At 32.6% G+C, this 25,618-nt stretch overlaps 3 protein-coding genes across 5 annotated transcripts; 1 reads left to right on the top strand and 2 right to left on the bottom strand.

The window, feature by feature from the left end:
- Nucleotides 1-2,553: 2,553 nt before the first annotated feature.
- LOC146957526 (cytochrome c oxidase subunit 5C-2) lies at nt 2,554-2,988 on the bottom strand. Its single transcript, XM_085736936.1, has one exon. The coding sequence runs from the start codon at nt 2,934-2,936 to the stop codon at nt 2,742-2,744; it is 195 nt and encodes a 64-aa protein (XP_085593062.1). The 5' UTR covers nt 2,937-2,988; the 3' UTR covers nt 2,554-2,741.
- A 6,824-nt stretch (nt 2,989-9,812) lies between these two features.
- Nucleotides 9,813-13,246, top strand: LOC146957525 (uncharacterized). The gene is made up of 2 exons (XM_085736930.1): nt 9,813-10,314; nt 12,527-13,246. The coding sequence occupies exons 1-2, from the start codon at nt 9,873-9,875 to the stop codon at nt 13,066-13,068; spliced, it is 984 nt and encodes a 327-aa protein (XP_085593056.1). The 5' UTR covers nt 9,813-9,872; the 3' UTR covers nt 13,069-13,246.
- Nucleotides 13,247-15,533: 2,287 nt separating this feature from the next.
- SWN (SET domain-containing protein) lies at nt 15,534-25,505 on the bottom strand. Of its 3 annotated transcripts, none has more exons than XM_085736926.1 (18): nt 25,392-25,505; nt 25,146-25,194; nt 24,137-24,180; nt 23,568-23,839; nt 23,243-23,404; nt 22,827-22,911; nt 22,527-22,682; nt 22,396-22,443; nt 22,245-22,316; nt 21,372-21,865; nt 20,622-20,775; nt 19,521-19,741; nt 18,945-19,076; nt 17,200-17,287; nt 17,041-17,088; nt 16,837-16,965; nt 16,505-16,611; nt 15,534-16,104 (listed from the first exon to the last, which is right to left on the bottom strand). In XM_085736926.1, the coding sequence occupies exons 1-18, from the start codon at nt 25,392-25,394 to the stop codon at nt 16,101-16,103; spliced, it is 2,268 nt and encodes a 755-aa protein (XP_085593052.1). In that variant the 5' UTR covers nt 25,395-25,505; the 3' UTR covers nt 15,534-16,100. The 3 variants fall into 3 exon arrangements, with proteins under 3 accessions (XP_085593052.1, XP_085593047.1, XP_085593049.1); XM_085736921.1 differs by having other exon boundaries at nt 16,534-16,611; XM_085736923.1 differs by lacking the exon at nt 16,505-16,611.
- Between the last annotated feature and the right edge of the window lie 113 nt (nt 25,506-25,618).

Below are 25,618 nucleotides of genomic sequence, written 5' to 3'. Positions count from 1 at the left end.
TGTATTGGATGAAGATTTTGGAGGGTTTATATGAATTCCTCATATTCAACATATGTTATTAGGCTTAATTGATCCCTTAGTCCCTTAACTTAATTCTTTTTTTCAAAATGGTCACATAACTCTAAAACGTCTCAATTTGGTCCCTTATCTTTATTTCCGTAAATAAAGTTAGTCCTTTCCGTTAGTTTTTTTGCTAAAACCGTTAAGTCTTGTCACGTGTCACTTAGGATTGGTGATCAAGGGTTGGATTTAAAAAGCACACAAAATTTACAATAGACTCACAACATATGATCATTTATAATCTTTCCCTGTTTGTCTTGAATTTCCTAAAATTAAAAATCACCAACAATCTTCATCTTCTTCCCTCTTCATATCTCTACTTCATACCCAAAATAAAAATTCAGCAGCACATAAACATAACAAAATTAAAGTAAAATTGTATAATTCAATAAAACATTTCTCCCTCACTCTCTCTCTAACCAGATCTCTTCTCTCAAAATTATCAATTGAAACGAAAACACCAGTTTGTTTGGAACGAAAACACCAGAATGTTTGCCATTAATTTGATTTCTGTATGGTTACCATACCATTAATTTCAATTTCCCTTCTCCCTAACCTTGGTCTGTTTGGAACGAAAACACCAATGTTTAGTCCTAAAAAGTTATCAGTTTTTTATGATCAATGCCTCTACTAAAGGGTTTTATGTGTGGAATTAGTAGTTTGGGCTCTATCAACAATTTGTTGCTTATAATCAAAGTGGAAGATTTGTTTCTTGTGCTGTCATTTGATTATGCGATTGTTACAGGAATTATGAGTTTGTTATTGGTATTGTTGTCATTTGATTTCTTTCAGATCCCAAATCTTTTGGTTTTCATATCAAAGGTTTGATTTTTTTAAGACTACTTATTTTAGGGATTTCTCGAGACTTAAAAGAATTCAAATACTGGGTTTGTTATAATTATTGATTATATTTGGGTTGATGAACTTCTGGTGATTTGATGAATTTCTAGCAAGAGATTATGTGTTATGGGGATGAAGAAGGAAGAAGATGAAGATTGTTGGTGATTTTTAATTTTAGAAAATTCAAGACAAATAGGGAAAGATTATAAATGATCATATGTTGCGAGTCCATTGTAAATTTTGTGTGCTTTTCAAATCCAACCCTTGATCACCAATCCTAAGTGACATGTGGCAAGACTTAACGGTTTTAGCAAAAAAACTAACGGAAAGGACTAACTTGATTGACGGAAATAAAGATAAGGGACCAAATTGAGACGTTTTAGAGTTATGGGACCATTTTGAAAAAAAGAATTAAGTTAAGGGACTAAGGGATCAATTAAGCCTATGTTATTATTATAATATTCTTAACATTAAAAATATATTAATCATAAGCAACAACCTTTTTTTTGGTCAAGTATCCTAAAGGCTAGATTATCCACCCCCTTAAGGTTGAATAAATGGTGTATACAAGATTCCCAATCTGACCCCTACATATATAATGCAATACACCCCACACGAGGTATGCTTACAGAGATCATTAGTAATATTATTCTTTAAAAAAATACACTACAAAAAATGTGGAAGATTTCTCCATTTTTCTATATTTCCCACCCCTCCTAACTACCAAAAAAAGCCTTAGAGAATTTTCAAAGACAGGAAAGAAATATTCAAAGGTTTTGTTTGGGAGTTGAGACTTGAGTGAAAAAAGGTGGTTAAACTCCCACCTATAAACCTAACCGTTTGGTGAAGGGGTAGGAATAACTATATTATATCTCTTATTCCTCAACACCAAAACAAAGCATTGGAATATTGTCTCAGAAGTAGCTGGACGAATATCATTTATATCTCTTATTCCTCAACACCAAAACAAAGCATTGGAATATTGTCTCAGAAGTAGCTGGACGAATATCATAAAAATTTAGGTAACCTTCTTCTGCTATATATTTTCCATCCCCATCAGCCAATTGCTTTTTCTATTTTAAAAGAAAAGAAAAGCTTGACAACATAAATATACAGAGAAATTTACAGCTAAAATTCAAATATCAGGAGGATAGACCACCACATTTGATACATCCTAGGTGAGGTATACAACCAAAGGACCGATTAATCCCGGGGACCAATGCCACCATCCCGAGCGAACATATGCCTGTTCAAATATTCCAGGCAGTGTTCACCAGTATTTTTTCCTCCTAGCACTAAACTCTGCACTTGCAAAGTTGTGTAGTTTGAAATTTATGGATTAGATGTAAAGGTTACCAAAGATTATATTTCAGCAACAAAACTCTTAATACTAGCCAAGTGGTGATATAGCATGCTGACCTAATACGCATATTAATTTTAATACTACAACAAGCCCAACCTAATAATACACACTCATCCATACTAATACAAAGATATATATATATATATATATATATATATATATATATAATCCCCATTATTCGGACACACAAAGACGACTCATTTATGATGTCACATCGTGACAGCCTGTGGCCTTCAAGAGGAGTTGATCTAATTGTAAAAAACAAGCTACCAATATCAATAATACTGAAATAACACAAACAAGTAATATAACATTGCTTCATGAAATTTCTACAAGACAACATAGTCCAAAATCAGAGAAGAACTTATTATTTTCAATGTGTAAGTAGCTCGGCTCATTTACACGAGCCAATTGGAATATAGAAACAAACAAAAGAGCCTATAGAAGGAAAGCATAGGCACATAGCAAAACATCATTTTTACTCTTCATCTACAACAACACTAATCTCACCCTTTTCTAGTAAATCGTAAAAGGTCCTGGTTTTTCTCTGTTCATTCCAATGATGCATCTTCCAGACACCACCAGCAGCTAAACCAAGTGTGATTCCAATTATTATCTCCTTGACGACACTTGGACCCTTCAAGGTAGCGTGAGCAATCCTAGGACCAGACATTTTCTTCTGTCTTGAAGGTTGTAATTACTGCAAGTTACAAACAAATATAGAAAAATTGAATAGAGTTCAAGATAGACTGAACAATCTAAATAACGAATCTGATCTGACAGTGCGTCCGTTGGACACAAGAGAATGAAGGAAACATAAAGCAAAGGGAAAGACAGGAGAAGTGACATTCCATTTTTTCAAACATTTTCTTAAATAAAAAAAGGTAGAAAACACAAGGGAGTCATTGCCGCTGTGAATTCATTTACCAATCAGTTCAGCAAACCCTTAGCAGATCTTGTTAGCCCACCAAACAAATAAAACATGCTACAGGTTGCATTCTCAATGTAGACAAACAATTTTAAAACAACTACTCATCCATAGAAATGAAACTGAGCAATAAAGATACCTCTGCGCATTCTGAAAAGCATGCAGTATAATGTCTGTATACTCTTTCATCTCATATTAAATGTCATGATTGGAATATTTGTTTGTGTCATGTTATTTGTCATTTTAAAATGCCAATGAAGCATTGATTAAATTTTTCCACTCATATACACTTATATATTGTATCTAGCCTACTAACTAACTACTACTAATAAGGATACTTCAGAGAATGAGCTTATTTTATAACAGAAATTGGTTCACTGAATCATTTTCTTAAGAACTGCGCATAACCTTAAGCTATCAAGCACAGACTCAGACATAATAATCTTAGAAAATGACATAATTCAATGTAATCATAAGACGCACTTAGCACACACAACCCACAGAAAACTAACACATAAATTGTTTCCCTATAAACACGTGAGAGTAAAACATTTCTAAGACTACTTTATCACCAGATTCGACCATGATACTTGTCTATAACTTGATCTGACAAGACATTTGAAGCTAGATATAAATCATGAATGGGTCAAGTATTCAATGTTTTGTAATTAAAAATTAAATTTCACTATTCAAAAAGAAAAATTCAATTCGAATCTGACCCTAATTAATATTTTTTTTTTCTTCACAAAATTGCAATTAAATCAAAGAAATCAAGATAATGAACAATAAAAATGGTATTAGGAAGCTAGGGTTTGAAGATCGTAAGATGGAAAAGGAGAGAGAAGAGAACTCACCAGAGAGAGAGAGAGAGAGAGAGAGAGAGAGAGGCACACGCGAAGACGAAGCTGTCGAAAGGATTTCGGAAGCAGCAATCCAGCTAGTATGCAAAATACAGGCCGAAGATTCTCGTGAGCCCCAACTAAGATAGGTTTGCTCTAAACTTCTTCTATTCGCACTACATATATTATTAATACACCCTCTTTCTCTCATATTTATTTTTGAAGGTTGCCCAAAGTTATGTTTAATACTTTTTTCTTTAACAAAGTTATGTCTAATACTCGAAAGAGTTAAATATACTTTTGGTCTTTATAAATATTTCAATTTTTTATTTTAATATCTCTAAAATGTTTCTTCGACTTTTAGTACTCTAAAAGTATTTTCTCAATATCTTAGATCCATACTTTTGAGTCAGGTCATATATACCATTCATATTTTTGAAGGAATGATTATAATATTGGGCCCGTTTGTTTTAGATTCTAACAAAATGGATTTTCCTTTGTATTTTTAAAAATGGATTTTTTTTAAATCTACTCAAAAATAGTAAAAGTTATTTCAAACTTATTTGATATAAGTTAAAAAAAAGATTTTGACATTCACTAACTTAAATATTCATTGTTCGAGATTTTACATAGTAAAAATCACATATTTTTTTTCAAAATGACATCTTTCAAAAATGATTTTTATGAAAAGCTATTTGAAATAGCTTTTTTTTAGAGATTTTTTCAAAATTTTAGTATAAAAAAAATTATAACCAAATGATGAAATACTTAGAATGACATTTTAAGATAAACTATTCAAACGAATTTTTCATTTGAAGCTTTCCTTGAAAATTTCTTTGTTAAAAAAATTATAACAAAATCACATTACACTACCAAAATTTATTTTGAAAAAAGCTATAACAAACGTACCCAATGGAAATCTCTAAAAAAATAGATTTTTTTTTAACAAAAACATGGTTTAAGTATGAATTTTTAAGCTCCAAAAACGTAAAAAATTCATATTTAATTCATCCATTGTTAAAAAAAATTAAATTTTTGCAAGAGAGAATTCTATAAAGTACTAGACTTAAAAGTATAAACAACAAATGGTGATGGAAAACGTCTGGGCTTTGTCTGCAAGTTTGGAAGGGAAGAAGGGTTTTGGAAAAAGAAAAAAAAAAAGGAAGGAACAAGTGGAAAAAAATAGATGACAACTCGAGGAGAGGGCTTTGAGGAATTCATATTTTTTTCATAATACAACATCCTTCTCATTTGGGGAACTCAAAAATTGTATTGGATGAGGTTTTGGGGGTTATGGAGGTTTATATGAGTTCTTCAAATTTAATCTATGTTATAATAATCTTAAGGCTTTGTTTGCGAGTTTGACGGGGATTGAAGGAGAGGGTTTAATAAAAAAGTAAGGAGCAAGTAGAAGAAATAAAAAACGATGAAAGGGAATGACTTTGAGGGTTCATTTTTTTCATAATAATCTTCCTCATTTGAGGAAACTAAAAAAATTGTATTGAAGGAGGATTTTGGGGGTGTTTATATGAATTCTTCAAATTTAATCTATGTTGTTATAATATTTTTAAAATTAAAAATATATTAATCATAAACATTAATTTATCATTCTAAAAAAATATTTTTAAAAAAATGTGAAATATTTTTTCTTTTCTCCCTATTTTTCCCACCCCCAAAAGTCGTTCCTTACAAACTCCCAACACAAAGGCTTAGGGCACAAAAGTCAAAGAAAAACTTAAGAAGGCTAAAACAAAAAATGATATATTTAGGGTTAAATATATCTTTGATCTCTATAAATGTGTAAACTTTTCGTTTTACTCCCTTAAAATTTTTCTTCGATTTTAAGTCCCCCAAAAGTTTTCAATCTTAACTTTTGGTCCCTCATTTTAAGTAATCTCATGGACAATTTATATTTTTGAATAAAATTTTGCAGGAACATGATAATATTATAAGAATTTCTCCAAAAAAATTAGATTTTTTTTTAATAAAACACGAATTAAATATGAATTTTTATATTTTTGCGCTTAAAAATTCATGTTTTGTTAAAAAATTCTAATTTTTTTGGGGAAGATTTTTACAATATTCTAAACAATTTCATTAAAAAATACAAAGTCTATACATGATTTGACTTAAAAATAAGGACCAAAAGTGGTGATTGAAATAGGGACTAAAAGAAAAAATTGATATATTTGTAGGGAACAAAAATATGTTTAACCAAATATTTATATGGAACAAAAACACATATAACCCTTCTTTAAATTACTTTAAGCGTCTCAATCTTGCAACTTTTTATTACTTTTATCAATAAAAGCGGAAAAACTGGACACCTTAATGTTCGTCTTGTCACTTGTATCAATAATTGCATAACAATTTTTAAATTCTCTCTTCAACTAAATAAATTATGGTTGGAAAAATGTTTAATTAAATATAATTTTTTTTAAAAATAAAGTTTGATTAAAAAGCTAAATATCAGGATGTATATGATGTCACTAAACTTTTTAAACTGAGTTTTTAGTTTTGTTTTGGAAACTAGTTTTTATTTATGTGGAGCACTTGGTTAGCTCCAAACATAATTGTTGTCATTTTATTTTATGCTAAGAAGAATCAGGAGATTGTCATTTCTTTTGCTTCATTGTTTTAAAGATATAAATGTCCTACGTTTTGCAAGTGACTGTGCTTATTTTTAAGTTATCTGTAATTGCAATGTCGTACAGAGAACGGTGTATATATATTATTTCCTTTGTGCTGTGTAATACTAATAAACAATGGAGTTAATAGACTCAGGAAATGAAAATTTGTTAGTACTTTGGTTGGTTCCCCTCCTACTGCGTGTAACGTGTTCCTCGCGGTAGTGTACTCGAGTTTCATTCCTTTATTTATTTCTTACACAATGGAATTGAATGTGGTGTATCAAGTAGGTCTATTTTAATGGTAAAAAAATAAAATAAAGGGTCCATTTGACAGACACACGATAAATGACTAATCCATCTCATTGAAAATTAAAAGATAATACATGCTGGAATATCATCATAATAAAGGTGAAAACTTCACATAAGATTGTTAAAACGAGAAGTTAAAATAAATCTACACTTAATAAGAATGTTGCCATGCTCCGTTCGATCAACAACTCTAGAATGAGGTGGGTTTTTCCAAGGCACATCCCTCACACTCTTCCATAGAACGTATTGCAAACATGTATCACAAGCTTTTAGCAACTGCTCCAACAACATTCTGCTGCAATGAACAATATCAGCTGGTCTATCCGTTTGATTTCCCATGTTGTTGCACTTTTGCACTTCCAAATACTCTTTATTATTCTCTGATGATGAAAAAAAATCTCAAAAAGACAGAATATGACCTCCTTAAAACCGTCACAAGCTCGAATTGCATCACACATGAGCTAGTAACCAAATATTTGATAAATAGTCTCTGATTGCTCCTCACGCCACAAATACTGGGTACCGACCGCAACACATTTGCTACTCAAGCGAGCTCGAACCAGGACACAATTTCTAGCCCCTATCCACACCACACCACACCAAAGTTTAACCTTTGGATGCACCACCACCTTTGGATAAAAGTTAGTTTAACTACCGTCAACTTTGGATAAATGCCGTAAGGTCTATTAATAATTGACATTATGGACTATATGGTTACCAACTCACGGATGACATTCAAATTGCAAAAACCCATTCCTCCATGCGATCCCAAGACATCCATCTAATGCCTTTACTATTATTATTAGATTTGTCGCCCCAAAAAGGGATTGCATGAAATTTTCAATATCATCCAAGGGAAGAAGGAAGACATTCATAAAGTAGATTTGTATAGATTTTGCAAGACCAATTTTATCAGCTTTTGATGTAGATCACCATCATCGCTAGTTGCGCAACCTTCTATGGACAACTTTCATACATTTTTTTTGTTGGTTTGCCAAGTCCCCCTTCTCTCGGTCTCTTTTCGTATATAGTGTTCTGGGAGTTACGGGTTAGTGTTTCATTTTTGCGGGAATGGGTGCTTCACATATTGATTTTTGCGAGAAATAAACACATACACTTCAGTTAAGTTAATTTTTTTTTTAAGTTCATTAAATTTACCCGATCCATTTACACCCATAGCTCATTGAGTAGAAACAAAAACGGGTCATATTTGAAAACAAGAAATAAGTGGAAAATCAAACATAGACAAAAATTGCTTAAACTAAATTTATACGATACATATTTTTTAGTAACTAAAAATATATTTAACCTTTAATGTACGCTTGAATTAATAATTACGGGGACAAGGAGAAAAGATGATTTGTTTGTATTTAGTAGGTTAAATAAACTATAAATGTTTTTTTAAAGCAAATAAACTGTTATTTTATACTTATTTTTTAAAAAATCTTAAATAAATAAATATAAAAATTTAGACACAATTCTTCAAATTCCTCCACCCAAACATACACAAGTAAACTCCCCTTCCGGACAATTATATTTCAGAACATTTTTAGTAATAATAACTACCTTGCGAATTGTCTCTGTGAGCTTAACTCAGTTGTTAAAGACAATGCATAATATATGCAAGATAACGTAGACATGCATTGGATCAAACCATTTATATGTATATTTCTATATTTTATAAAAAGAAGAAGTATATTTCTATACGATTAAGAAGTATAAATAACGTTTTATGAAATTTAAATAGTAGTCATTAATTGAATCCAAAATAAAATATAAATTTATTTAATATTATTCCAAACATTATTATGGAAATCAAATAAACAATTCAACCCGAAATTTTGTATTAATATTTTGAATAATGCTAGGGACACTTTCTTTTCAACATTCTATCTAACACTCACTCTCTTATTGGATGAAGCTAGTGTATGTCCCACCACTTTAAGTGGAACCCATTTCCAATGTCTGAGACTTACCTTGATTTAAACCAATAATGAAGTGAGTGTTTGGGAGAGTGTTGAAAAGAGAGTGTTGCTAGCACTACTCTAATATTTTTCCAAGTTTTGCATGTACATACATAATCTTAAAATTTTTGTCATAAAAAACTAAAATAAATGTAATAAGGCAGGTTTATTCTATTATAATTTTTTTATATTAAAAACAATTGAATAGTTTTATTCGCTAAATCACACACATAATCTTAAAATTTAAACATGTATAGTTATTCTAGTCTCTAATTGTATAACGACTAGTCACAGTAATTCTACAATATATCAAAATTTTAAAATAGTCACTGCTTGTGCACTTCGTTAGTCAAAACGGTCTTCGACGTTAAAGTAGTTATTAAATGTTGACATTAATTATTTTCATACAAGAGACTATTATGACAATATGTAATATTTATAGAGATTGATATGATAATAAGTAAGTACAGTGATGGACTAATATGACAATTATTAACGAAACATTTTAATGTAAGATACCGTTTTAACTACCGTTGTGTACAATTATAGACTGTTTTAAAATTTTGATACATTGAAAGACTAATGTTGTGTACAAATTTTTTCTTCTTCTTAATTTTATCTTCTGTAAAAAAAATTATTTTACATATCGATCAATGAATACGATAATTAATGTATTTTCATATTTATTAAATGACATATATGTATAAAATAATTTTATTTAAATTAAATGTGTTTTTTTGTTGAAAATAGATCTAAATGTCACACGAGGAACATGCTCACAAGGGTATCACGACTTTCAAACATGTATGGGTAGTGGGGTCCATTTACTCCATACCCATTGCCACCTAATAAGAGGATCTAAAACCCATTTCCAATTTTCTCTTCCTTTTTCACAAACCCAAAACACTCTCTCTCTCTCTCTCTCTCTCTCTCTCTCTCATGGCTTGTTCATGTCTGTGTTCTCCAAAATTCCTCGCCATTCTCTTCCTCTTCACAGCCATACCCATCGGCATAATCATCTCTCTTGAACGAACTCAACCCTCAACTCACGTCTATCACTATCACAGCAAAGGCTTTTTCAGAGAATGTGCAAAGTGGGATTCAGATAACCACCGTTTCATAAACTCTTTTTTCGAAGGTGGAATCGGTCAAATTTCCGTACCGGAAAAAGAATCACCAGAGGGAACAGTATTGGAAGAAGTGACTGTTCTGAAAGAAACGGAGTTGGCCGGAAATGCGTCGTTGGGGATGACGATTGACCGGAGTAGGAATCGGATTCTGGTTGTAAACGCTGATGTTAGAGGAAATCGTTATAGTGCGCTTGTTGCTTATGATCTTTCTACGTGGAAGCGCCTCTTTCTTACTCAACTTTCTGGTCCTAGTAAGTATTTTTGTTCTTCATGTTCATGTTCTTTTTCATTTTTTTATGTTATTTGATTCGATTAGATATTTTTCTCTAGTTTAAAAAACATCCGAATATATTCATGTTTTTAGGGAAATATATTTGTTAATTACTCTTCCGTCCCAATTTATATAAAAAACTTGATGTAAAGGAGAGTTTAGTTGGTATTGGTATCTAGCTATATCATCCAATCATTCAATGTCATCTTATGTATTTGTACTAGTTTAACTCTTACCCTCTCTTATTTTCATTTCATTATTTTCTCTTTCTCGTATAAAATCAACAACATTTATTAATTTTTTTAAAGAGAAATTAATTATATTTATTAATATGTTTAGAATTGTCAAATGGCTTATAATTTTTCCCGTAAACTTAGCTCAGTTGATAAGAACAATGACAATGCATAATATATGTAAGGTTTGGAGTTCAACCCAAAAAAAAGACTTATAATTTAAGATAGGGAGAGTATATTAATAATTTTATGTTAGGAAATATAAAAATAATATATTCAACTTCTTACCAAAATAAATAACTAATTCAAATCTCTTAAGAGTAAATAGCTCAATTGATCAAATACGTGTCGTGATATATCGGTGAAATTAAATTCAGGATAAATAACATTATTGATGCTAATATTGTTAGATTGAACATTCATCTGTATTCAAACTTGGAACTTTAAAGTGTGTGTAAGTTTCCTGAGGTGATTATTGTTTTACATGGAGATAAAAAATAAATTAACTATTCAACGTTTTAATTTCATTTGTAGATCTTTTTTTTTTTGGTAACAATTTCATTTGTAGATCTAGTATAGAACTAATATACTATTTTATCATGTAAGTATTTAATATATAATCTAAGTAATGTTGAAAACGTGAAGACTAACATGGACCAAGCTACATGGTTGAGTCCGATAAAAGATGTTAAACTCCTATCCTACAACATAACAAGAGTTAACTAGAAAAATACAAAATTACTTTCCAAAAAAAAAAAAGTAAATGAGTACCAAGTATTTTTTTATCTGTTGGAATCGAGCTCAATGTCCAAGATATACAATACAACACAACGTTGACACACTCTATGCACCAATCACTTGCACCATGGGATACTGGCTACTTAATCTATTCTTAGTTATTTGAAATTTAATATTGTACATGCATATGGTTGCTTTGTTATGTTTGGAGCGTAGTAAAGGCCAGCGATATGAAGAACGGCATCGACAAAGGATAGACGTTTGCTGTGTCTTTTATTCACAATTTTTAATAATTCAATATAAGATGGGAAATGTTAACTTGTGCTCTTAAGGCACAAGTTAACATGACCCATATAATATGCACACCATGCATGACCTGCACGTTTATTGTTCTCTTTGTTTTTATCGATGGATTATGTTTCCTTTCGATTCATGAAAGCTCTGTAGGTAGACACGTTCTACCTCATATCTAGATGTTGAGTTGCTCACCAAATTTTGACAATCAACCTTAATTGCTCAGTTTTCACATTTCAATACTCGATAACTTTTTCGTTTCAAGCACCATTGTAGTGGAAAAGACAATTAATCAATTGTATAGTAAAATGTGAAAACAATTGGAACAGTTAAAAAAATATGGTTTCGAAGATTTGAGTTGAATTATGACTAAAACAATCCTTATTTAGACTTTATTTACTATTCCGTTGTTTTATATATATGAAAAAGTTGAGTCAATAGAAGTTGATATATTTAGCTTAATTTAGACTAAATAAATCTACTTCCTCCGATCATATTTATAAACAACTTCTGTTTTTTCAAATTCATTAAATAACTGATGTATCTGAATTATAATACAATTCAGATACAACCGTTATTTAATGAATCTAAAAGGAAAAGTTGTTTATAAATGTGATCACCGATATTTAATGAATCTAAAAGGAAAAGTTGCTTATAAATGTGATCAGAGGGAGTGCTTCTTCTGTTGACCAAACTTCTTCTGTTGACCAAACTTTATATATAGGACCAGAGGTACTACCTATTGGTTGAACTCTAGAAGGTTAAAGACAAAGGAAAGACAATATTAATTTCTAATTTATGGTGATATTGTTGGGATTATTAAATTTGCTACTATATTGAAATGTGCTAGCTGGTGAATTGAAAGTTGCAACAACTCTATCCAATTTTTGACTCAATTATTTAATATTGGTTCCCCATTCAATGCAGGTGATGAGAAAGCCTTTGCAGACGATGTTGCAGTTGATGCAGAAGGCAATGCATATGTTACTGATGTAAAAGCAAGTAAAATATGGAAAGTTGGGGTTGATGGGAATCTTATATCAATCATTAGAAACCCACTATTCACTCCAAAAGAATGGCACAAAACATTGGTTGGCCTTAATGGAATTGTTTACCACCCAGATGGATTCTTAATAGTAATTCACACTTTTAGTGGTAATTTGTTCAAGATTGATTTAACACAGGGAGAGGAAGTGAAGATAATTAAGGTTATTGGAGGGCCACTTTATTTTGGAGATGGATTAGAGTTATTGTCTCCTAATAAGGTTGTGGTTGCTGGAAATCCTTCAGGGAGATTAGTGGAGAGTTTAGATGGATGGAATACAGCTTCAGTTGTTGCAAAATTCTCAGGGCCTAAACATCGTTTGGCTACATCAGCTACTGTGAAGGATGGGAAAGTGTACCTAAACCATATGGTTGGAATTGGATACCCTAAAAAGAAGCATGCTATTGTTGAGGCAGTGTTTTAATTCGTAGCACTTTCCATAAACCTAAACAGATTTGGTTAAAATTTGGTGTTCCTTTGGTTTTTTATGTTTGGTTTCGTAGCATTTATTGATACTATCTAGAAAGATAAACTCTGGTAGAAATTTGGTGTAACTGTCAGTTCATAAATGCTGCAGTCCTTGTTTTTCTCTGTCGGTATAATGCTCAATGTCAATGGTAGGATAGCATGTTTTCTTTCATCGTGAAATAATCTACTACCTCCCATTCCCTTTGATTATAAGTCTTTTCCACACTCTTCACATATTACTACATTAATAGTCTCTCCCATATTTATCTTTTTCATTACTCTCTTGTTCTCCTTTTTGCTCAATCAATCTGATCGTAGGGTTTCATTTGGACAACAAAAAAGACAACAAATTAATAATTGAAATAATCAAATCACAATATCAAATTAGATCGACTTTAATTTTCATGTACATTGTAAAACATCACAACCAATAACGTGTACTACTTTAAACGTTGTTATGATATAAGTCAAACGTTTATTTGCTAAAAAAGGTCAAATGTTAAAATGATCTAAAGATTACAATTGATTAACGATATTCAATCTTTACATTGATGATGCATATGAATTAAATCATTAAATTTTATCATAAAAGAACACACTCAATATAATGATACCTTCTCTTAATAATTTTGATAGTTAATATTGCAATTGGATGTTAGTTTTTTATTTGTTACTTTAGCTAAGTGCACATTTTTTAAAATTCTTTTTATTTATTACTGTACTTAATATTGCAATTGGATGTTAGTTTTTTATTTAAAAATCTCCCAATTTTAACCCGTCCCTCAAATTTTGTTTGAACTAAAAAAATAACGATGTGTCATATTTTAATGGACGTGACATACAATATGATAATCAAAATTTTATAAGGAACTCCCTAAAAAAAGATTTTACAAAGAACTCAGTTTAAAGTTAAAATATTATTTATTTTTGAATTTTAATTAATGACATGTAAATAATTAATTCATATAAATGATGAGCAAATTGCATTTACCACCCTTGAGGTTTCCATGAATAACACATACCTCCCCTCTAGTTTTTAAGTGAACATTAACCTCCCTTGTTTTTCAATCAAACCAACCAATACCCCCTATCTCTTAACGCCGTTTGTTTCATGTCTAACTGCTCAATTTCCAAGTAGCTCTGCTAGTATCACTACTCTTTTTTACTCTACTGAAACATCTTCTTCCCCAATTAATTATAGGCAGTCTGCCATGTCTTTCAATTTTCTACATCCTCGTTTATATAGGTAATATTTCAAAGCCTCATTACAAATAAAGACACATTCATGTGATTAAAAATGAGTAAAAACACCTGTGAGTATTCATTGGCAATTTCAGGATACATTTTTACCTTGAATTTGCAATTTATATTGTTATGTTTGGAGCGGTGATGTGATTAAAAATGAGTAAAAACACCTGTGAGTATTCATTGGCAATTTCAGGATACATTTTTACCTTGAATTTGCAATTTATATTATGTTTGGAGTGGTGTTTCATACTGTGGACTTACTAGATCTCCTCCATAACTTATTAAAGAAAGAATAGTGGAAGTGGATATCTCCTTTTCTTCCATTTTCCAATTTCCAACATCAAAACCCCTAAATTATCCTCTTTATCTATTAACGTGTTATGTCCTTCAACCTTATACCTTGTCAGCTTTTGAATCCAAACAACTCACAATTTCTGTCCCCTAAGACAGTCCTCAGCTGCAACCGCATGTATATTGAAGGCATTCCCTTCGCCTGTTACCTCTTCATTATCAACGTCTAGATTAGAGATGTCTTTCAATTAACAATTTGAAAGTAGATATAGAAAGTGAACCTAAAATTTTAGCGTTTTTTAATTTATTTAACAGAGCATAACAGTGTGAGAGTGAGGGGAGGTTAGTGTTTTTTGAAAACTAAAGGGGGTGTTTGTGTTATTTGATAAAACCTCAGGGTAAGTTGGTATAATTTGCCCTATTCCTAATTATCTACACTACCCAAACTAGGAACATGGAACTCAATTTAAATAATATGTACAAGGTTTAATTACATTTTTTGTCCCTATTTTTACTTGTTCGTAGAATTGGTCTTCCCTTTTAAAATCGAAGTTTTGGTTTCTTGTTCAAATTCCTAAACTAAAACAAATGGTGTGACGTATTTTAAATTTTAATGACACAAGACATATCCCTCTTATTCTCACAAAAAGAGAGTTCAAAGTTCCAATGACAAATTGGGAAATCAGTGCTGATTTTCTTTTGTATTGTAGCTGTTCGCACAAGTTTTGGTATAATTGGTAATTCGGAATTAATCCCCCAGTCTAGTACTCTAGTTTCAAAATTTGCACACTCCTTAGTAGGAAGTCCTTGATCCAATTCATATCACTACTCTATCTATCAGCAATGAGCAAAATTGACTCATGTAGGAGGGTGAGAGTGGAATTCCCTCAAAGAAAGATATATCTATTTCTCTATTAGGAATATTTATCTTATGAAAAATTATGCCAAATAAGCAAACATGTTTGTAGAATAATGTGCTGGGCATCCAAAAGGAAATTTTTATACTCAGGATACCAACTGCTAGGCTAATTTCTAGCTTATTGCTCTCAACATTGATGTGCTTCATCTCTTGCCCATTTTATTATCTCACTGTACCCTACCCATAATTTAAGGCATATTAGCATCTACAAATCAATTATCAGTTTCCTTTTCAGTGGCAGTTGCTCAAGTTTTTCCCATGAGATGTCACGAGTTTGTCTCTGTTGAGAATATACTGGTAGAAGCCTCAAGTTTGTACAAGCTGGACATTGGCCATGGCTCATCAATGGGATTGGTGTTTCTTTGCTCTACCTTGTGGAATTGCTGATTCGTCTCTCTTGGAACCCTCAGGTTTACGAGCCCATGGAGGTGCTTGATCTGGACCATAGCAATAATCATAGAAGAGCTCCTCACCGGCATCAATGTGTTCCTTGGCGAATATGCCAACTCGATGATCTCCAGCAACCAACATTACCTATAGCAGCAGTGCAAGAGGGCAATCATTGTGATAATTCAAAGATCATGTTCAAGCTACAAAGTCCAAAATGTAAGGACCTGTTTACTTTGCGAAAACATTTTCTTTTTTTTATATATTTTTTTTAAATTTGTGTTAGCTTTACTTGTTAACAATGGGAAAAGAGACTCCTAAAGCGAAAAATTATTTTGCATTTCCATAAACAAGGAAAACGTCAAAATAGCTATTTTCATCATTTCCTTAAATGCTTCATCTTTAGCTAACATTTTATCTTCCCTCTGTCGCAATCACTCACTTTAAAAGTCTATTTTCTCCTTGTTAACAAGGTAAACTAACACATATTTTAGGAAATGAAAATAGAAAATGTTTTCACAAAGTACATGGGGTACAAGTTTTAAACCTCCCAACAATCTGATTTTCTGGATTCACCTTTGCATAGCAGTTGGGGTTTGATGAGTGGTTTGCAAATTTCAACTTGTCTCCTTTACGATAAGCATCAAGAACATACTGGTGAAGAAACAGAAAGCAGATTTAAATTCTAAAATAATCAGTTTGAAATCCAAATGTTATAGGTTGCCAAGAAAGAAATGTGAGGATATAGATTGACAAAACCCAACGGAAATACAGCGAAACAGTGTATGATCACACTCATATAAAATACAAGGGACTCAAGTCAATGACGAATCAAGAGCAACTCAAGTTAAGTGAATGCAGATCACGTGAGACACATACCTGCTCATTCAAATCGAAAAGGAAAGATGAATTCGCACGATCATATATTTTCCCACGCTTATCAGCTTCTCTGTGTGAGATCAGTTCACCCGTGTACTCTCCTAGGTAATCATTTTTGTTAACAGGATTCTGAAATGTAATCATCAGTTAGTTAGCAGAACAAGCTAACATTATTAGAAAACAAAGAAATCCATTAATCATAACCTTTAAGAAGGCTCCCCATCCAGAAACATCAGACTTCCCCAAGATAATCTGACATAAAAATAAAAACAATGAGAGACAAATCACATGCATTAGGTACTCATCACTTTGATTTACGGCAATGGCGTACAGATAATTTTAAATCAACTCAGAACTACTAACCCTCTGTTGTTGCCTTAAAAGAAGTCTCATATTGCCGCATTGACCTTCTCCACGCCGATGTGGCTCTCCCAGTGTACCATCCCCACAGCTGTACAAAGAGTGTGATGTTTATAGGCAATTGCAATGATTTAAGAAGGATAGTGGAATCCAAAGTCCAAGTAAATCGTAAAAGTTAGACAAAAGTGGTGTCAACTACAAGATAAAGGTGAAGTGGAGATTATTGTTTCATGGTTAAGGAAGGAAGAGAAAAAAATAGACTTTAAACTATGAATATAATTTGATATTTCAATAGTTATGATTTGATACAAAAGGAGTAAACACTAATCTTTATCTATGCTGATACAAGACTACATATCCTAATCGATTAGGGAAATAAACTAATCCTAAGAATATATCAAGATACTTTCGAAAAATGAAAGATATTATCAAAGATAATATAAAATATTTTTATATATTCTAACACTCGTCAATATAAAAGCTTACTAAGCTTGTTATAAATATGCTATTTGAAAGGGAAAATAAAACTAGCAATGTAATTTGATATTAAAAGTAGCTAGAGTCGGATCACGTATGGAACATGAATCAAGACAAATTGCAGTTGGGACAAAAGCTAGGGCCATACTGCAATTGGAGGAAAAAGTCTTGCTAAACTGCAATAGAGACAAAATTGAAGTCAGACTGCAACCAGAATAAAACCAATGTCAAACCATATCTAAAAGAAAACTGGTGTCATGCCACAACCGAGACAAAACCTATGCAAAACCGAAATTAAGATCAAAACAGTCATTGAAAGAAACCAAGCCAAAAAAGATCACACAACTGTGGAGATTCTGAACAAACCAGAAAGACTACAAGGTGGAGGAGAAGATCTAAACACGCCGGAAGGATAAGATGGCAGAGGAGAGCTTCAAAACATGTCGAAATGATGATATGGAGGAGGAAGAGCGCTTCAAGACACGCCAAAAAGATGATAGACATAATGTAGGAAAGAGAAAAATGGTTGGAATTTGAGTATGGTTAATAATATGATTTAAGCTCCTACTCTGAATAGAGTTTCATACTTTGTGGAATTCTATACAAAAATAGTTACAAGACAGGTCAGGGAAGAGGATATCGCTCTGATAGATTGATAACATATTGAAGTTACAGGGTTTTAGATAAAGAGGGAAGGTAAATGCTAAGACTCTGAATTACGAATATAATTTTTTTTTTTTTTTTTGAAGAAGCCGAACTAGCCCACCGAAATTGACACTGGGGAGAATCGAACCAGAGACCTTGAGAGGAGCACACTCCAAGGTCCCAAGCCAACATCTTCAGACCAACCCAAGTGGGTTTAATTATGAATATAATTTGATATATTGATATTTATGATTTGATGATACAAAAAAGATTAAATGTTGATCATTATTTGTACTAATAGTGAATAGAAGACTCCAAATTTTAATTAAATATGGAAATAAATTATTGCAATAATAAAAAAATATGAAAAATAATCTTAAAAGAAAAAGATAGGCTAATGGGCAATGTGAGCAGCAATCTTCAATGAGGTCAGCAAGATAAGAAAAACCACAGGTTTGGCATGATATATCTAAACAAGCAGTAGATGCTCTCCAATTATTGGGGTAAAAATATTACTAATGAATAATGAATTCCTAAATCAGGTGATGTAATAGAATCATGACATGTAATTCAAAACCCGAAGAGGCATAACATCAGGTTTGAAGTAAAAAAATTTGGTACATTACCTAACCCAACAGTTTCGGCAGACATCTGGATCACATTCACGCCCAGCAGCAAAACATGGGCATTGTCGACTTCTACATTGACTCTTGGCACAATGGCAACCTCTGAACCGGTTCTTGCAGCTCTTCGAACAACTGAAGGTAGGAGAAATTGTTATATTTAAATCATAATTCATTAACACTTACATTACTTAAGTTAGGATAATAGTTCACAAATCACGTTGGAAAAGCATTTTTAGAAACTTCGCAAACATGAAAAGAAGTATTGAATCAATGGCATTATTTTGACAGTTTGAAATAAATGATCGTTTATAGTTTAACGAGTTCAAAATCTTATCTAAACAGGTTTTAAACCTGTTTTATAGAAACCTAAGTCAAGATAATAGTTCACAAATCAAGTTGGAAAAGCATTTTATAGAAATTCTGCGAACATGAAAAGAAGCATTCAGTCAATACCTTAATTTTCTAACAATATTATTCAAACGACCAACACACGGCCATTGAGAATTAAGAAATATGCAATTTTCGCCTTCATTACATTGCTACAAAAGATACACGATTAAATGAAAAGCTGCGTACCCACAATATTTTTCACAGCATGTTCCACCATTAAGACAAGAACAATCCTTTCCACACATTGATTGACACCCACATGGAGTATACTGCATGCAAGATTGGTTTTTGCCATCAGCAATTCTTTTCCATATTGTTGGGTGACCAGCAGACTTCCAAGAATATTTAAACTTCCTTGTTTTGCCTCTTTTTCTCAGCAACCTCGGTCTAGATGGCATGTCTTGGTCCTAGGCCAAACATTCACATTCAAAACGACTTTTGTGGCAAGTAAAGAGTAGGGTACTCATATAAGTTACTAGAAGTTGAGAGGAAAAACATTCCATGATATAATAATGTTCTATAGTTAAAACAAAACTGAAGAACTCATTGTACAAAACAGGAGGATTAGGGAATCTTCCCAATGCTACAAAAAACCAGAGGTAAGGAAAAAGAAAAAAGAAACATTGGCTCAAATATACAACTCAGTCACTATGCATGTAAAACCCAAACAACACCCTTTTTATTATGCAACTAAATATAAAATGACGGAAAATCTAAAATCAGAGATAAGATTACGGGATTGAGAACCCAAATGCCTCTGCATTAGCCAAAGCCCAAACCCAAGGCCTTATGAGTGCATTCTTGAAGGCCTTGATTGGAAAGTGCAGAAACTAAAGTGTGGGATGTAATAGTTAGTTAGTTTGAGAAGATAAAAGATGAATCTGATGTAAAAGGGATGGAGTGATTTACATGGGGTTAACAAGTTGTTTTCTGCTTTTCTCTAAGCTAAGAAGTAAGAGAGATCCTCCATAGCTTGGAGCATTATGCTCGTTTCTCTGTATCTCTTTCCAGTTTTCCATTAAATAAAATTGTTCCCATCCCAAGCATAATAACAATATATCTTTTTTAAAGTTTGATACCTAACCAGACGATTGACATACAATTTCCCTATGTGTTATACCACCGAGTGAGGCCTTTTCGTACATAATAAAATATGGAAAATTTTATTTTCTGTCTTCAGCAAGTCTCACCCCAAACCCCCAAAAGAAAATAACAGAAAAACACTCAAGACAACAAGACATGAGAATGCAGGGTAAAAGATGGGAACAGGGAAGCTTGTAATCTTACCGTGCACTCTGTGTCAAATTTTCCTTTGTCGTCCATGATTGAACCAGCTGAAATAATAGACCTGTGGGGAATTGACATGCCTCCATCATGCATATAACTAGATATTTCCATGCAAGTCTTCGAACCAGAAAGTAAGTTCCTAGCTATGAGGCAACTGCAGAGCATGAGTTGCACATGACATAAGCACAAACTTAAGCAAATTAAGACCTCTACGTGGAGTACAATATTTATGACAAGAAAATGAAATATGCTTTTGTTTCATTCGCTTATGAACCATTGGTCACATTCCAGATAGTTTACTACAAAGAGTTTTCAAAGTTTACATATTTGCCTTTTTTCCCCATAATTATTCATGCATTCAAGAAGACTAATTGAAATTGAAGCTAAAAAAGAGGATGGAATTGTAGGATTTATGGAGAAATAAAGGACTAGTTCCAATACAAAGCAAAATAAAAAGTAATAAAAACTTTAATTAAAAAAAAACAATCTGCCTTATGATTTACAAAATGGGAAACATAAAACATATACTGTAAACAAGAAAGTGTCGCCACACACAGTTCAAACTAAATTTGATGCCACCCTAGCATTTCTCAACATAATCCTGTGAGGTGAACACAGAAAGATACATGGGACACATAAAACATATACTGTAAACAAGAAAGTGTCGCCACACACAGTTCAAACTAAATTTGATGCCACCCTAGCATTTCTCAACATAATCCTGTGAGGAGAACACAGAAAGATACATACCTGTTTCTGCCAAACATTTCCACTCCCTTCAAGTATAACTCTTTCTCTAGAGGTTTCCAATCTGAGAAACCAAGAATTCCATCAACTCGTTCTTCCATTGAATTCAACGAATTTTTAAGTTCTGTCTCATTTGTGACAGCTTTTGGTCCATCCAAATGTAAGCTCTTGCTATTATCAGTAATTACAGTAACTACATCTGAGATTCTCTTCAGCTTTTTACAAGAATCCTGAGAATCAGGAAGCGATCTTGAGTCACATTGTGCCGTGTCGGACTGATTTGTGACTTTCCGTTTACTCAAGTTTTCTGAGTCAGGGTCATTTAAATTGATATATCCATGACAATCAATTCTTGTCGGAAGTGTAGTACTCTGACTGCCAGGTTCTTCTGCACTGGATGGTGACAATATCCCATCTGTCTCCTCTACAATTGTAGTTTTCTTATCCCGAAAAGACCCGGGAGTTGAATCTTTTGAAAAACTTTTAACAACCTTTAACTGCTTGAAAATGAAATAGTAGTCAGTCTTTACTCTACACACTTTCCTATCAAATATATAAGAAGGAAGCATTGAAAAAGTGAACTTGTAACTGGGTGCAAAAGATAGTATGCACGCAGAAAAGTGGAAACAAGTTTTGTTAAAGCTACATGCTTCATACAAAAAATTTGTGTAGAATTAATTCCAACTTTAATAAACAGAAGATAGAAAAGCCACCATTTATATTGTATATTGGTTCCAACGTCAATGAAAACATTAAACAAAATAGCAGAAGAGTAAAAAAAAATATATAATTTGAATAAACCCATTTTCATCTCCCAAAAATTCTCGCCCACCTCAAATATAAAAAATACTTCAAATCTCAAACAAAGAAGAATACCTGAAGGTAGCACTGATCACCACATGGTTTTCTATCACCTACAGGCTCAGACCAAACTGTCTTCTTTTCACTCTGAAATAAACATCAAATTAAATTTATTGATGAAGTAACATAGATTAAGTTGAAAATAACATAGGGCATTGTTCCTTACGGGATATATCAAAGGTTGAGAACAGCCATGCAGTCGACAGTCAAAAATCTGCCGCAGGAAAGCAGAAAGGTATAGACGCATTCACTAAGACAATGATGACAATGTTAAAAAGATGATGATTTTGTACATACCAGGCACCGACGACAGAAAAGGTTATCAAGGGAATCTAATGCATCACTCAGGTTTTTCTCTAGATACATGCTCATAGGAAAGTCATGTTCTCCTGAGCTTTTAGGATGCTGGTCCAACCTACCAATATTACTTTCTCTGATACTTTTGTACCTCTCCTGTGTTTTTTATGAAAGCAATTTCTCGAAGAAATGAAAATGGTTTCTGATAAAGAAATCTCCATGGTGCAATATATTGTTTTTGTTATTTAAGATTAACAATAGTCAAGCATATAGTCATTCCCACAAGTTATTCTGGATTACCTGGATTTCTAAACTGGTGCCCCCAACATACTTGCTAACAACATTCAAAACCTCCTCATTTAACCCGTGTTCCTCAAATGCCATACTAGAAATTCAATAGTCAAGACATTAATTCTAGAAAGAAGAAATGCTGAACGTTTGAATGAAGTTGGGATTCATGGTTTATAAGTTAAAATCTGGTATTAAAAGTTGTGTGGTCATGGCTCATGATACAAGTCTTATTTCTCAAAGGCGTGGCAAGAAAAGCCGTGTTTGCTCCAACAGAGCATCTATATGACTCATTAACTAAACATGTTAATCAATGATTCATATAGCTAGTAAGCTAACCACAAGAATTGAAACACAGATCGATTGGTCTTGTTTCGTTGAATCTTTCTTCGCAAATGTAGCATTTCTACATCTTCATACTAACTTACCACAAAATACGGTCTTCAGCATCACAAAATTCATGTTTTTCACCGTCAGGTTCTGTTAATTCTTCCTCACTGTCACTGCATATCAATGCCTCACTTCCACGTTGATCATAATAGATCCGTCTTCTTCCAACAACTGATTGATCGTCAGCCATTCTCTGATTCCTGATGCGTGTGAAAGATTTTAAAATAGAAGAAAATACATTATTGAACTTGCATACTCATTGATCAATAAATCAATAAGTTTTAAATCCCATTTTCTCTTATAAAATGGATAAAGCAGTGGGTAACTCAACATAGGAAATTAAATATTTGTAAGTTAAAATACCTGTCCAAAAATATCCAAGATGTATATGGTGGTAATCTTTCCATACGTGGAATCTTGATGCTTGTAGCAGATGACATGTCTTGATTGCCCTGGTTTCTGTCTCCTGGACCCTGGGTAAAACCATAGAATTTACATAAAGGACGGTCCATTCTTGAGGAAAGAATTGAACGTGTCGTATTTTCCTCCGTCTGTGAAGAGTCCCTGGTTGATACTGCTGACATTATTCCTGAAGTATGACATTGCAGCTTCTTCTGGTTCCTCTGAAGTTTTTCCTAGAGAAAAATAATTAGGATTAATTGCAAGTGATCCAGCATGGTGTGCAAAAAGAAGCAATCACAACCTTGAATTTTCAATTGACACTAACGTTTACTTTAACAGTCATAACATAAAGTTCAACCGATAAACACGGCTAAATAAAAGACATTGCCGAAAGTGACACCCATATAACCAACCAAACAGATCAGAACAACTATGCTAACGCCAGTTTCCAGAATTAGCCATGAAAAAACAAAGAACATCCTGCCAGCAAACAAACTACAGAAATTCGAAGAATGAAATGACAAACTTACCTTAATGGATTGAATTCTCTCGGCCTGGATTTGCTTTTGCAACTAGGGGTGTTCATGGTTCTAAACTGCATTGGAACTGAACCACATTAATGGATACAATTCAGTTTTTAAAACCACTTTAAAAAAAACTGGTTTATTTTTCAAACCAGTTCCAGTTCGGTTTAAAACCGGTTATGAACCGGTTTACAGTTTTGAACCAGTTTATTTATTTCGAACCAGTTTCGAACCGATTTACAGTTTTAAACCGGTTTTTGAACCAGATTATTCTTGAACTGGTTTTCAAACCGGATTTTAGTCATTGTTTTTTTAATGAATCAAGCTCAAGCATTGCAATCAAAATTAACAACTACTAATCCAAAACACTTCAAGCAATAAAAATTAACCGAATCGAAGAAAAAACGATGAATTAGAATTAGGTGAATCAAAAAACGAATGAAAGAGGAGCGAGATCTATTACGTTACCTTCAGCAACTTTGAGCCACGACGCCATTGTAACAAAAAACGAATCAGATTCGTTTCGTTTTTATATGAAGAAAAGGTTCAGAACATCCATCGTGAAACGAGGTCGTTTTTGTTGAATCAAACTACACAACACTGAAACTGTTCTCTTCCTCTTTCTCTTTCTGCTCTTTCTAAAACGGATTACCTTCATAAATTTTTTAATAATCTTATCATTGATGTTGTTTACTAGTATTTAATTGTTAAAGGGAGTATAATAAAATTCCAACTTGCCTCACATTTATGCAATATATCAGATTGGAAGACCAGTGGTGTTAATTTTGTTCTCGGGATGTTAAACATTTTGCAGATAATTTTATTTTATTTTTTTAAAAAAGTTCTTAAATTCAAACCGGTTCTGAACCGGATTTAAACTGCACTGGAACTGGTTTGAAAAAGTGGTTCAGTTCAAAACTGTTTGAAATGGTTCAGTCCAAAACAGGGTTGGATGCAGTTTGGTTCATAGTTTGGTGCAGTTAACTGAATTATTTGAACACCCCTATTTGCAACTGATTTATCTTGTTGGACAAGGTTCCCACATCATCATTTGGCGGCTCTTCCTGCCAATATTACAAAACAAAATATCACAGTTAAACGATCATATATAAAATTGAGGTTAATTGAGTAGAGTATAAGGTTTTGTGAAATTATGGTTAATCATATAGTTGAATTAAGTAATAAAAGAATGAAAGACTGTTTATGACAGGGATTGGAAGGAATTGAAACAAGTTAGAGTTGAATAGAGTGAATCGGAAACCATGGATGCTCCCTGTTGTTGTTCTTGTATGCTGAGCCGAGCGAGTTGATCAACGATTCAGAGCGAGTTGAGAGAGAAATAGTAGAGTAGAGTAGAGTAGAGTCGGTGTGAAGTGAATTCAAGTGTGTGTAGCAAGGTAGTAAGTAATAACGTAACGTAACTGTGGACGCACGGTTTTAGAAATTGGGTTGGGTGTGGACGCATCTTTCCACTTTGGATTATGGACC

Source organism: Medicago sativa, chromosome 1 (genome assembly GCF_051527215.1).
Source record: "Medicago sativa cultivar Bolivia chromosome 1, Bolivia_mono, whole genome shotgun sequence".
NCBI classification, from domain to species: domain Eukaryota; kingdom Viridiplantae; phylum Streptophyta; class Magnoliopsida; order Fabales; family Fabaceae; genus Medicago; species Medicago sativa.
Note: the sequence above shows the minus strand (reverse complement) of the source record. Positions and strands in the feature narration are given on the sequence as shown.

What these genes read in the sequence shown, in the direction of transcription:
- LOC146957526 (XM_085736936.1), bottom strand. Translation starts at nt 2,936, where the DNA reads ATGTCTGGTCCTAGGATTGCTCACGCTACCTTGAAGGGTCCAAGTGTC.
- LOC146957525 (XM_085736930.1), top strand. Translation starts at nt 9,873, where the DNA reads ATGGCTTGTTCATGTCTGTGTTCTCCAAAATTCCTCGCCATTCTCTTC. An exon ending in TACTCAACTTTCTGGTCCTA is followed by an intron (nt 10,315 to 12,526) that starts GTAAGTATTTTT and finishes CATTCAATGCAG; the next exon opens with GTGATGAGAAAGCCTTTGCA.
- SWN (XM_085736921.1), bottom strand. An exon ending in GTGATCAGTGCTACCTTCAG is followed by an intron (nt 21,866 to 22,244) that starts GTATTCTTCTTT and finishes ATTTTCAAGCAG; the next exon opens with TTAAAGGTTGTTAAAAGTTT. An exon ending in ACCCCAACTGCTATGCAAAG is followed by an intron (nt 16,105 to 16,533) that starts GTGAATCCAGAA and finishes CTGCTGCTATAG; the next exon opens with GTAATGTTGGTTGCTGGAGA.